The sequence below is a fragment of the Camelus dromedarius genome, chromosome X (genome assembly GCF_036321535.1).
Source record: "Camelus dromedarius isolate mCamDro1 chromosome X, mCamDro1.pat, whole genome shotgun sequence".
In the NCBI taxonomy this organism is placed as follows: Eukaryota; Metazoa; Chordata; class Mammalia; order Artiodactyla; family Camelidae; genus Camelus; species Camelus dromedarius.
Genome location: NC_087472.1, coordinates 22,141,951 through 22,155,767, shown reverse-complemented (window position 1 = coordinate 22,155,767; position 13,817 = coordinate 22,141,951). Strand labels below are relative to the sequence as shown.

At 39.4% G+C, this 13,817-nt stretch overlaps 1 protein-coding gene across 4 annotated transcripts in view; it reads right to left on the bottom strand.

The window, feature by feature from the left end:
• Positions 1-13,817, bottom strand: part of TENM1 (teneurin transmembrane protein 1) — a 701,438-nt gene that overhangs the window by 134,539 nt on the left and 553,082 nt on the right. For all 4 annotated transcript variants that reach the window (XM_031445499.2, XM_064482772.1, XM_064482770.1 and 1 more), the window contains one exon: positions 4,254-4,373. In XM_031445499.2, coding sequence (XP_031301359.1) covers positions 4,254-4,373 — 120 coding nt within the window. The remainder of the gene's footprint in view (positions 1-4,253; positions 4,374-13,817) is intronic.

Sequence of the window (13,817 nt, the reverse complement as noted above, 5' to 3'; positions counted from 1 at the left end):
GGCCTCATCCAATTAGTCAAAAGAGCAAAACTGAAGTTTCTCTGAGGAAGAAGGAATTCTGCCTCAAGACTGCAGCAGCAGAATCTACTTTTTCCCAAGAGACTCCAGTCTGCTAGCTACCCTATAGTTTTTGGACTTGCCAAATCCCCACAATCACATAACCAATTCCTTGAAATCTCTTCCTCACTAACTCTCTCTATATACAGTTCACCCTTGAACAATGTGGGGGATAGAGTACCCCCCTCCAAGTGCAGTCAAAAATTTGCTTATAATTTTACAGTTGGCCCTCTGCATCCGCAGTTCCACATCCATGGATTCAACCAAACATGAATCAAAGAGTACTGTAATACATATTTACTGGAAAAGAAAATCTGCATGTGGACTTGTGCAGTTCAAACCCATGTTATTAAAGAGTCAACTGTATATATATATGTGTGTGTGTGTGTGTGTGTGTGTATAAGTATATATCTATACACACACACATACACACAGGTTCAGTTTCTCTGGAGAACTCTGATTTCACCTTTCCTCAACTAGCTGTTATATATAGTAAACACTGTCCGAGTGACTCATTAATTGCTATGGTGGTGGCAGGTGGATCTGTGGCCAAAAATCCATCTAAACTACTCCAATACCCAATAGAAAGCTCTCTAAATGATTAATTCTTTTGAGATTTCCTCCACCACAAATGGTCTCCATTGGCATGGGTCATTAAGAACAGGTTATAAAGTCATGTGAGAGCAGGTTACAAAGTCTGGTGAGAGTGAGCATAAAACAGCCAAGGGAGAAGACGTATTTGGAGACTGTTGTTAATCCCTAATAGGCCAAATCAGTCCTATTCACAGATGGAAGACTATTGAAGCCTATGCAAAATGCTTATTTCTGCCTTATGGTATCTAGAAATGAACAAACTCTTACCTTGAGGGGAATCAGAGGAAACCCTCTCTTCATCTTCCAAAGTCTTCCAAACAAAGCTCTTGAGATTTTTAATGCTTTCAAGAATCTTCTAAGAATGTCAATGCTTCACCTATTTTGCTTATCATTAGCTGAACTATTTATAAACAGTTCTCTTTCAACACATTACTGAGCACCTGTTACATATCTAAGTTGAAGGTGGTAAATCATAGAAGGTAAGAGCCAGATTACTTGGGTTCAACTTTTGGCTCTAGCCTTATTAGCTGTGTTAATTTGGATAAGTTTTCTCATCTGCCAAGTGGGGAGGACAATAATAATGTTTCCTATCTCATGAAGTTGTTGTGAAGATGAAACAGAAGGATAGATATGAAAATGCATGGAATCAGTAGATACTCATACATATTTGTCTTTCCTTTAGAATTGCCTTTTTTTTCCTTCTTTTCTGCTACTTCGGCCTCTCCCAATCTGCATACCTACTCTCTTTTCACTTTTAGAGGGGCCCAACTTCCACTCCCATGTTTCCTTCTGCTTCTAATACATCACTTTGGTCCCATGACAAAGACTTTAGCTGATTCCCTAGGGAAAGTTGTCAATTAACTTTTGCAAATAGATGATAATGTGCGTAATTAGTTCTACACCCCCCATAACGTGTTTGCATGTAACAGGGACTTTGACAGAGTCACTAGCTCAAACCAAAGCAGTGATACCACTGGAACAACGGGCACAGTGGCAGACCGTTGGGATTGAGATTTGGAGTCAGAAAGTGGAACTTTACAGCATCTTGCTTATCACACTCTGTCTACTAGGTATTTAAATGGTAACCTCAACCTCTCTATAATCCTTTCCTTGGGTATACAGATGATCCCCGAGTTATGATGGTTTGATTTAGGATTTTTCAACTTTACAATGGTGCAAAAGCCATACACATGCAGTAGAAACCATACTTTGAATTTTGGTCTTCTCTTGGGCTAACAATATGTGATAGATGCCCTCTCATGATGCTGGGCAGTGCAGCGAGCCACAGCTCCATCAGCCACTTGATCACGAGGGTAAATAACTGATATACGTGCAACTCTTCTGGACCCACACAACCAGTTTGTTTTTCACTTTCAATACAGTATTTAATCAATTACATGAGCTATTCCACACTTTATTATAAAACAGGCATTGTGTTACATGCTATTGCCTGACTGTAGGCTAATGGAAACGTTCTGAGCATGTTTAAGGCAGGCTAGGCTAAATATGATGTTCGGTAGGTTAGGTGTATTCAATGCATTTTCAGTTTATAATATTTTCAACTCACAATGGGTGTATCGGGATGTAACCCCATGATAAATCGAGGAAGATCTGTAGTTTCCCTCTGATATTCTACTTTTGAAATGTACTTAACTCAATCTGAGGTAGCAACAAGCAGAGACATATAAATGGAAACTCTCATCACACTGTCACTTTATGTCCAAGAGATGACAGTGGGACAGTCTGGTTGGCATTTGGGCACATATTTTGAATGCTTACACCCTTTGTGGAGCCTGAGGGGAAATTTACTGCCAGAGGGGACTCCGGCCAGTATCTGTCATCTATACACCTAGTTCTCACAGTAGGCTCGGTGGAGGAGGGTCTTTGCATTTTACTTAAAGCTAACAACACAAAAATTGCCCTTCTTTAATGTTTTCTGTAAACTGGAAACAGAAAAGTTTAGACTTTTTAGACATCACATTCCTTTTAGGTTCTTTTGTGAATATCAAATAATTCACTGAAACCTTTGAACACAAGCTAAAAAACTGAGGGCCTATCATTTCTCCATGAGAAGTCAAATGTCCCTGAGGGCATATTCTACTTAAAGAAATAATCCATTTCTCAATTTCTGGCACATGGTTGAATATGCTGGCAAGGGAGAGGCCAGTTTTGTTTATCAGTTGCTGGTGCGTGAACTACCAAAATTCCGTCAATCTAATCGGGAGAAAGGTCAATTTGAATTAGTAAAGAGCTCTAATTATGGAATATTTGAAAAGAAATATAGTTTTTATTGTGTGTGTGTGTATATATATATATATATTCACACTACCTGCTCCCAGAGTAGTTCTGCTGAGCTTGTTGTAATGAATAGATGGCTCATTAATAATTAGCAATATAATTTACAGAGAATTCATGATTTGCTACAATCTTAAAAATAGTTTTTCTATAGTAGGTTAAACATCTTCCTTATTATCTTCTTTAACTGAGTTTCATAAGTCCTTTCTTGATAGGCAGTTGAAAAAATAAATTCAACATACCCCAAGTTGAACAATTAACAATTCTGAAGTGGTTGGGACTGATAAGGTTTGATTTCAGGTTCTTGAAAGGAGATAGTTTCTCACACCATGAAAAATCTTCAAGGCAACAGGTCTCTTTATGTGAGTATTGAAGTGGCTTGTTATGAGTAGGACATTTTAAGGGTAGCTACCTGGAGACTAGGGTACCTCAAAGCCATCATTAGAATGTTCCTAAGAATCATACATAGGTACCTTTAAGCTGGACACATGGGCCTATTGACTCAAATATTCTGAACAAATGTCTACCTAAATGACAGCAACAAAAATGTTTTTGTGAGGAAATCCTTTTCCAGGAAGAAAAGATTTAACTAGTGGTCTTGCTTCTCAGGTCTCAGAGAACCTGGGGAAGCCCTTAGAGAGCAGCCTGGTGGTTGGTGCTTAACGTTAATATCACTATGGTTACACAGACAACAAGAGGAATTGGTTAGGCTGGCCATGCTTGTCAACCAGTTAGTCACTAATAACATAGGCAGTCAAAGCGGGGGACACATTTTAAAAAATTTCTTAATGTGGTTGAATTGTATACTTTTGGAAGAAACCTTTTAGACACCTTCATTTCTGAGATATTTTGAGGCTGCCCTGGAAGAAGAGCCTAAGGGAGCCATGGCTCCCTTTTTATTACCTGTATCACCTCACTGGATTTTGAAGCTGGATTTAAACATGGAACTAGATGAAGGCTAGAAAACTATCCCCAGGGCCAGGGTCTCAGGAAGACTTTGGGGGAAGAGTAAAGCTCAGTGGTAGAGCGTGTGCTTAGCAAGCACAAGGTCCTAGGTTCAATCCCCAGTACCTCCATTTAAAAAATTAAAAAAAAAAAGATTTGAGAGTTAATAGCTCAAGGTTAGAAGAGAAATTTGGTTTGATTTAGATGGAGAACAGAGGAAATAAATAATACCAATGACTTTTTAAGACATAGCTAGAAGGAAGATGGGCTTACTAACACTGCATCATCTGAGCCCCGGTTTGACTCATGTGCCAGAAGTCAGCATTTGGTCCCCACAATGATCAGGAGCAACAGTGACGTACCTTCCATCCTGCCGGCTGATGGTAAACCCGTAATCACTGTGGTGCAAGAAACTAACATTCACCCCTACCAGAGGGGTTCCATCCACAGCCACCACTTGGCCTCGAATCACACAAGCACGCCTGCAACACAAGACCAAAGGCAAATATAGAAGCATGCTGAAACTAGATTCTAGAAGCCAAGTTGGAGAAACTTTGGAAAACACAGTCAAGTATAACAAAGAAAACAATAATTTCACCAATGAGTAGTAACTACCAATAACATTTTAGGGAGGGTATGTGTACCTTTTTTTACCAATAAAAATTGGGATTATAACTCGGTATAGTTCTGAATCTTGATATTTTTCAGTTGGCAGTATATTAACACAGTCCAATGTAATTAGAAATTCCTTAGTGTATCATTTTGTTATTACATAATATAGTACTAAAACAGTATTCTTTAACTTGTTTAATCCATTCCTTATTTAGGATATTTAGTTGTTTCTTAATTTCTTCTGCATTGAATTTCTTATTTCCTTGGGAGGTAGTCCTAGTTGCGGAAAGATATTTTTCTCTTATCAAAATTAATTAAAATTAGGGGGGAGGGTATACCTCAGTGGTAAGAGTGCATGTTTAGCATGCACAGGGTCCTGGGTTCAATCCATAGTACCTCTGTTAGAATAGATGAATGAATAAATAAATAAACAAAGAAACCTAACTACCTCCCCCCTAAAATTAATTAAAATTAAAATTAGTTAATACATAGATACACTGTAGATATGACTAAAGTCCCCTCCCCGATGACTACCTCCCTTCTAGTTCCTGGTCTTCTCCCCAGAGGTAATCAGCAAAATCATTTTGAGTGCATTTTCCATGCATTTACATACATAGGTGTGAACACTTTTAAGGCTCTTGATACATAGTCAAATTACTTTTTCTGGAAAAACAATTTAAAAAAAAAAGCAGACTTAGTTTGGTGAATTTTAAGAGTTAAAGTCTGCAAGAGACATGTTCCCTGACTATAGTATCCTGTTTCTCTGGCCTTGTTGAAATAAAATATTTCAGGAGATTTTCCCTTTAAACAAGCGAGTTTCATTTTTGCCAAATAAGGGGATTACATTAAACTAGACTTTAACAGGGTTAGCTCCCAGGGACATAGTCCACTAAAACAAGTATACTTTTAGCTGTAGCCTGGCCAACAGGTTGTAACAAATTTTAGGAAATTGGCAGCTAAGAAGAGGGTCCAGAGGCAACTCCCAAGCAAAGATTTTTCACTGGTCTGCTGCTATTGGGATGGGGGAGGACGTTTCACCAGAGTCCATCCTAGCCTTGGCAGCCCTGAGCTCTAGAACATACATTTTGTAGCTGGAACTGGTAGAGTTGAAGAATATTGGGCAAGGTCAATGATTTTTCTGAAGGCATCAATGTCATTTTTTCCACCAAGTGAGATTTAGTGTATCCAGGCAAACTCAGTCTTAGATTAAAAGGGGCCATGTTATTTGGGCAAACATGACTTTCCAAAGTAATCATAATAATTCCATCCTGGCATTATATATGCTTTGAACAGAATCAGCAAGTCAAGGCAATGTATCTAAAGGCTCTTGGCCACAAAGATCATTCGAGAGAGAGAGAAAAAAATACTCTGAGAAAGCAAAAGATGGTTACCAGTTAAAGCTTGTGTTATGTGTTACAACCAATAAACGTCACTACTAAATTGCATTGCAATCAGAGGAACCAGATATAAGTTATACTAATAAGATTTATCCTGCATCACCTGAGCCCTACCCCCCAACACAAAATAGAAGCCATTAAGTCACACAAAAGCCAAACTAGTATAATTGTCACCATTAGTGCTTTTGTTGAGCTCCTCAGATCAACATTCCTAGTTCTGACATAGATCAGTTCTTTCTGATGAGCTGTCCAGCTTATGAATTCTGTAAATAATGATTCTGAATGGCATATAAATGGTACACTGGCGCTTGCTTTGCCTTCTCTGATTCCTCTAGTCCCTTTTGGGGAGATTTTGAAATTTTGAGATTTTGAAATCCCATTTGTTTTAATAGAGAAGACATTTGAAAGTCCCTGAGTTCTGGATTTTGAACTAATCCTGACAGATCCGGTTCCAGGTTCTAAATCCAACGTAACAAGAAATGAAAATAAAAGGATGTCTCTAGTTTTATACAGTAACTTTTTGAAGGCCTTTAACAAAGCAAAATTTGATAAACTGGGTATAGTTTAAGTAGAAAGCTACAAACTACATAGGAATTGGAGCCAGAGGGGCTGAGAAGACGCTTTGTGTTAGTGAGACCACCTCCGTGTGAAAATCAGTTCAACAGTGCATCCTGGGCCCCAGGTGCTGATGACTTTTTGTGGGGTACAGTGAGGGGTCATTATGAACTCGCCAAGGCTTTATTAGTGAACAAGCTTTGCGACAACGATGCCTACTTAGGTGGTCGCTGATTCCCTATTGGCAAGACAATTCTGCACTCGCTTATTTTATTTGTTCACATTAATCTAAACATTGTGTCTTCCCACAGCTGTATCAGGCTCAATTATTTTTGTTTTTATTTTGTCAAGCCTAGTTGACATTATTTGCTCATATGTTATGACACAGACCTGTCTCTTCTCTTTGCTGCTCTTTTATTTTCTATACAGTTTATATTTATGAAGGATCCAGGCTGGTGAGTGAAAGTCCCATAAAAGTCATCATTATTCTGTGCATTTCTCTTGTATTCCTCTCTTCCTTCATTCTGTATCTCATTCTGAGTAGACCTGTCTTTTGACTCTTCTGCTCTTTCATATTCCTCATATTTTATGAAACACACAGATTTGTGTGATAACGACTCATCAAAGTCATCATTATTCAAGACATTGTCTACCTGTTCTTCTTCTCATTCATTTCACTCTTCATCATTCATAAATAATGTGCAGACTTGTCTTTCAACTCCTCCACTTTTTTTATTCCTCATATTTTATGATCCACACCAACTTACAGCATATGATAAAGCCCCATAAAACTTATTATTCTACATTTATCAGCATTGAACTCTCTTGGTAATGTATTAGACTTTAAATGTTCCAAGATTCCCTGTATCTTGCTGCATTTGCTCCCATTATTTACACACTCTATGTCATCCATTTTTCACAAGAATAACTCTTAGGTCCTTTTATTCCTGGATTACTAGTACTTAATATAATCTTTGACCAACATCAGTCATCCCAAGTCAGTGTAAGTTGTGTAAATTTCAGAACAGTATTAAAGTATTCTTTTTTAATTGGCAGTAATTTAGATTGGCACTACATGCAGATACTTAAGAGAAAAATCTCAGGCAAACTCTCCATTTCAAAAAGAATGCTCTGGAGTCTACTCGTTTCCCCAGGCTACTCCAGCTCCAGATGGCCCTTAGGGAACCTTCATATCCGTCCTTGGCAAATATGGTGTCTTGTGCTGCTTCGTTCAGCTCAACTGCCATTTTGTGTGCTCCTAGCTTCTAAACTCAATTTTCTTCATAATTGTGGATGGTAGCCTTGTACCAGCTTTATTTTTCCTGATTTACACAGCCACTAAAATGTAGTTTCTCCTCCATGTATATAATCTGTTTGGATTATGTTTCTCATACCACGGCAGCCTGCAGAATTCATCTTTTTCCTCAGTGAGATCCTGGCTGAAGTCATGAGATGTGTGTGGCTAGGTTTGGCCTTTGGCCATCTCACAATCCTACTTTCCGAGCTTTTCATCCTGCCCACTGTGGTGCCTCCCTGTTTCCTCTCCAGCTTCTTCAAACCACCGTTTAAACGAGGCAGTCATACTTGGCCTGTCCTTGGTCTTTCCTGGGGAAATACCTTGAACTCTTAAATTTTTGCCGCAGGAAAACTACTCTCAGTGTGAGTCCTAATCCTTCAAGGACCGGTCTTTTTCTGAAACTTTTTCAATTAAATAATATACAGAACTCTTCTGAATCTTTCAAACTTGGTAATAGAAGCTACTGTCTGGAGTGCCGTGAAGCTGGCCCTGCGTGCATGTGTGGCAGGTATGCGCCCAGTGTGACAGTCTTTTGTGTTGATTGCGTGTGTGTGTGTTTGTGTACTCTCAATGGCAGTTACTGCAGGCTTTCCATCTTTACCTGGGGCTGCCCTTCTTTGATCCACAGCCTTGGACGGGGTATTTTGCTTCCTTGAACCTTTCAAAACAAGAACCTCTCCCTGCTGTTGTGGGTCAGAGCAAGATAACTTGAACTTGGATGAACATGTCCAATGTGAGTTTAAAAACATGTGTGGGGAAGATCACCCCTCACAAGTGTCTCTTTTCTTGTTCTCTGGAGGATATGGGCAGCTGCCAAGCTGTCTACCTGCTGTCACTATGCTAAAGCAGCAACCTCAAAGGAGCTGCTTCTCCCTTTAACTAAATGCTGAATCCTCTAGGTGTCTGGAGCTTGGTCTGAAGAACAGGGCATCTTGGGAAATGCCAAGTCAGAATACACTTTACCGAGACCCTTATTTAACTAACAAGCTGCTTGTTAGACAGTTCTGATTCAAAAGGTCTAACTCATTCTGTATTTGTTATTTTGATGGCATAGTCAAATTATCCCTAGCCTTCAATAAACTCTCGGTTCCATTTTCCTCTTCTCTTATTTGTTGTCTTTTGTCTTCGGTGTCAAATTTCCAATATTCATTCAACACCTCAGGCAAAAACATTAACCTCAAGCACAAAAGTTGGTTTGAAAAACAAGGCTGAAAAATAAATTGCTGAAAGAAGATGTAATTTACTGCATTGTGTTTCTGATTAAAATCTTTCCTGAGGAAAATGAGGCTCAGGGCTAGGGAAGTTACAGCTATTTGCTTTTGTTGCTAACAGGAGCATAAGCAACCTTTGAAGGGTAATATTCAAAATCAAGGACCTGACCAGCAGGGGATCTAGCAGCAGGTGGGCAGGTTAGGTTGTTTTTTCCACAGGAACAGATGAAATCCTTTCCACAGCTGACAGCTCTGGTCAACAGATAGCACTGAGAAGGGCTGGGCTGGGAGAGGCCATGTGAGTCCCCCGCTAACTAGCACTGGAATCCTGCCCTGCAAATTCCTCTGAGTTGTCAGCTGGCTCAAGTCTCCAAGGGACACAAACCTGCTGCATATGAGGTGTGGTTTGATGGTTCTCCTGACATCTTCTCTGCGGGCTTATTATCCCGAAATGTTCCACAGCTGTGGATTGTGTCATTTGGGCTAAATCACTGCTGCTTCGGGGCCCTATTGGAATGCAAATACCTCTGAGTGGTTGGGACAAAGGGCTTGTGATGCCCTCTTATTCACTGACGGCACGCAATGAATAAAGAATCCTCTTTTTAGAGTGTAATTTTGGGACTGTGGTATTGGTCCTCAGTCCTTTGTGGCAATCTGTCTCTTGTATACACCAGTGGCTCTCAAACTTGATCATACACCAGAATCACTTGCAAGACTTGTTAAAACACAGACTGCTGGACCCCACCTCCAGAGTTTGTGATTCACAGGTCTGGAGTGGGGCCTGAGAATTTGCATTTCTAGAAAGTTCCCAAGTGATGCTGATACCACTTAAGACTGAACTTTAGGGAAAGCCAAAACAGTATATACTCTGCCAATTAAGGGGTATGCAGTGCGGAGGGAGGCAGGAGGTGTAAACCATACACAGGCAGGCAAGTCACCAACTGGTTCACAATCTTACCATTATGAAATCTGTGAGGCATGAATTTTTAATTCTTCCACACAAGCCTCTGGAATAGGGTTCGCAAAAGTGTAGTTTGGGGAGTCATGTTGAAACTGTCATGACAAAGTGGTGGTTGGACTACAAGATGAACTGTAGGGTCCCTTCAAATTCAGAGATTATGAAATGGAAGAATATGTTTTAACCTGATTTATCTGTCCCCAATAAATGTCAATTTGTTTCTCTCCTCTGTCATTTTCATTGGTGCTTGTATCTGTGCTATGACACTTGTCATAGCCTGTCTTGGATGAGAGTCATAGGTCTGTCTGTCTTAGTAGATAATCACTCCAGGGCAAGGATGGTGTGATTTTCTTGTGCGTACGTCCCAGGGCCTGGTGTACACAGCACATGCTCAAGAAAGCTTCATTGGATTTCAACTCAAATATTTCTATATGAAGTTATAAGAGACTTCCAACCTATCCTCACAGCACTACTTCAAGGATTTCAGAGACCACTTTGAGGTTCCAGTGTGACAGATGCCTTACATTTCATTTAGTAAAAGCCAGCATTCTGGATTGCGAATTACGACTTTCTCATCACGAGAGTTTTGTTTGATAATTGACTACTTCAGGGAATTAAATAGTACCCCTGTGACTGGAAGGAATGAATGAATAGTCCTCCTCAAATGCTTAATTTATGAACACTACCCCATTATTCCTTTATATACTACCATGTAATTCAAATACATGTGAGGGTTCTAAATATTCAGATATTTGGGGGGTTTCCACACATCACATGCTCATTTTTTGATATATGTTATCTAAACTGGTACAGCACCATGAAAAACATTTAGTGTTAGAGCATAAACCCATTTTCACATTCTGAAAATGCGAATGCAGTGAATGTTCATATGCAAACCCAACAAAATCTCATTAGTTTTTACTTAAATAGAGCAGGCTGATTTAATCCTACTCCAATGGTCACTAGCCCAAATAAATAATACCTACCAAATGGGTAACATTAAAAGCAGCTGGGAGCATTACCCATCAACATTCTAGGACTTTGGGAAAGGTGGTGCTATTGAAAATGCAGATAGCTTTTTAAGCAGAATTATTTTCCTCATGGCTAGTGATGTTTCAAGTGAAACAAAATGGGGGCACTCACCCTGAGGTAGGGTGGTTATTTTCCCATCTGCCCTGGTAATTGCTTGTCAAAAGTAGGCTTGTGTTGGATGCCTGAGATCCCCAAAGTAATGGGAAAAAGATCAAGTGTTTTGAAGCAATAAGAAAACTGACGACACAGTCACATTTTCAGGACCGTGTAAGTGCCAGTTTGCTTCATTTAGACACATGACTATTTTTGTCCAGAATTTGAATCCTGAAATATTTGTCCTGGAAGCCCTTGCAACTCTTGAATAGTTTCAAGTTTTATTTTATTTTTTTGGTTGGTTTGTTTTTGGCCTGTTTTACACATTACTCATTATGGTTTATCTTTGTAATCAGCCTTCTGGGGTTTTATTAACCTCATTAACCTTTCCTGTCACTTCTCTGTGAATCTGCCCTTCAAATAATGGAGAGGCATTAAATATAGGGCAAGTCGGCCTTGTTGGCTATATCCTGGTCGTGGGTTACCCTTCCCTCCAAGGAGGAAGAAGTGTGGGCTACCTTGGCACCCCAGTTCTACCTCTGACTTGTTAATAATCACCAATGTGACTTTTCCTAAGAAATGCAATTACTCTTGGCCTCATTTTTTCCTTACGGAAAGTGAGAAGAATACTTCTTCCCTGTCTTATCCCCAGTCACCTCACAAACACGCTGTAACAATAAAATCACCTAGTAAAGTGATTGCCTTTTGAACTAGACCTTTCAAATTATATTCTATTATGTACTCTAATAATATATATATTAATATATACACAAATACATGCATTTGCATAAATAAGATATTCATGAGGCACTTACTATGAGTCAGGTGCTGTGCCAGGCACTTTCCTTATTTATTTCACTTACCATCAGTATAACCCGGAGTAGGTACAACTATTAGCCGTTTTAAAAATGAGGAAACAGATTCAGAAAGGTTTTAAAAAATTGCTCAAGATAACACAGCTAGTAAGTGTTTGAAGTGGTGGAGGTCTTGGACCTGCACTCTGAAGGGCCTAAGCTGTAGATTTCTTTAGTCCAGATGTAAATAATGTGGCTATAAATGAAAAGAAAGTGCTCACCACAAAGATGGCACCATCCACAGGATGTCACTACTTGGAGGCATTTACCAACCGTGGAGCACTTTCCACGTGCAGTCTGGGTAGCAAAGATGAGCTACAAGATGTCATTCATTCTTTCTCCCCAAACTTGCATTTACTCTGCCCTCTCTAGGGACAAGTTTAGATGACAGAACCAGCTAAAGTCACTGCAAGCAAATCCTATGGCTGAGAAGTAGTTAATAAGGATTTGAGCCTTTCAAACTGCAATCTTAATTGAGCGTTAATTAAGACAGATAAAACGTTGGAAAGTACCTATTCACACCGAGATAAGCTGTAGACAGCTACTGGTATTACTAATCACCACTGTTAAGCACCTCAGAACATCTGAGTTTCAAAATATAAAAAATCAATTGAACAGCTTTTTAAAGAATTGTGCTCTGATTTCTTTGCCTAAGAGCCTTTGCAAAGAAAAGTCACACATTCTTTTTGGTACCTTACAGTGTTGACTGCTGATTTCGGGAGCTAGTCAGCACTATAACTCTTGGAACCCTCAGCACTTTGTAATTTTGTAAATGTGTCTTGAACATGTGTTTCCTGAACTTTAGCATTAGACAAAATAGTTGTCTGAAAATCAGGAGATCCCATCTTCACACACGTAACACCTTTCACATAAACGAGATCAAAGTGCTTTATTAGCAAGTAGCAACCATCTTATTTCTCACTTAGGATGACAACTGCAGAAGTGATAAGCAAAGAAGGTTGCTTAGGAAAAGCAACGTGGGAAGACAGAGAGAATCACAAGAAATCATGGCAGAGCCAAACCAATTTTGGATCCCTTTTCCAAATGGGGGCAGGTTATGTGCAGTGCCTCCCTTTAGAAAGAAAGGCGAACACAAGACAGATCTGTAGGTGCTGATGCCTTAGAAAGAGATCCGCCCAGTCCTTGGTTCACCCAATTAATTCAGCAATCGTTGCCTTGTGTGTTTATCAACCCCTAGTTGTGTACCTGGTATAATGTTTCTTACATTCTTAAGATTAAAAATTCACAAAGATCTGCCATTAGCAAATAGACTTGGAGGTCCTTAACCTCTAGATTCATGAAAAACTTAAACACTAAGCATACCGATTCAAATTTGTACCTTAGCAAAATTATGAATGATTATGTTATAGACTTCTGGAGGTTACCTGGACATAGACCAAACTGTGAATGTTAACTTAATGAATGCTTTAATATTGTAATAACATTGTATTTCCTTATAAATATTCTAGAATATAAGCTTTGCTTACCTCTTCTTTTTCATATTTCCAAATCAGGATGTGGTTTCTATGTATTTGATTTCTTTTAGGTTCAACACCAATTGAAGAAGATCTACTATTTTTTTTTCTTTTCATGACTAAATAGTCTAGGGCTGTTGCTGATTTCTCTTTCTCCAGGTTACTCAGTTTGTCTGGGGTATTCAGTTTTTCTGAAGGACAGGCAACCCATCCATTTAGTAGTAAAACCGAGTACAGTAACCTGTATGTAGTAATTCCCTGAGAAAGATTTCTTCTGCCTTTCCATTTCACACAAGGCCACAGGATCATGATTCAGTAGTCCCTAAAAGTGACCGCCAGGCTTGTGTGAGACTCTACTGCATCAGGGTTCCAGGTGGCAGGAAACATGCATGCCAAGATGATCTAACATAGATGGGTGCTATGAGGTCTCTGCTCTAGTGTC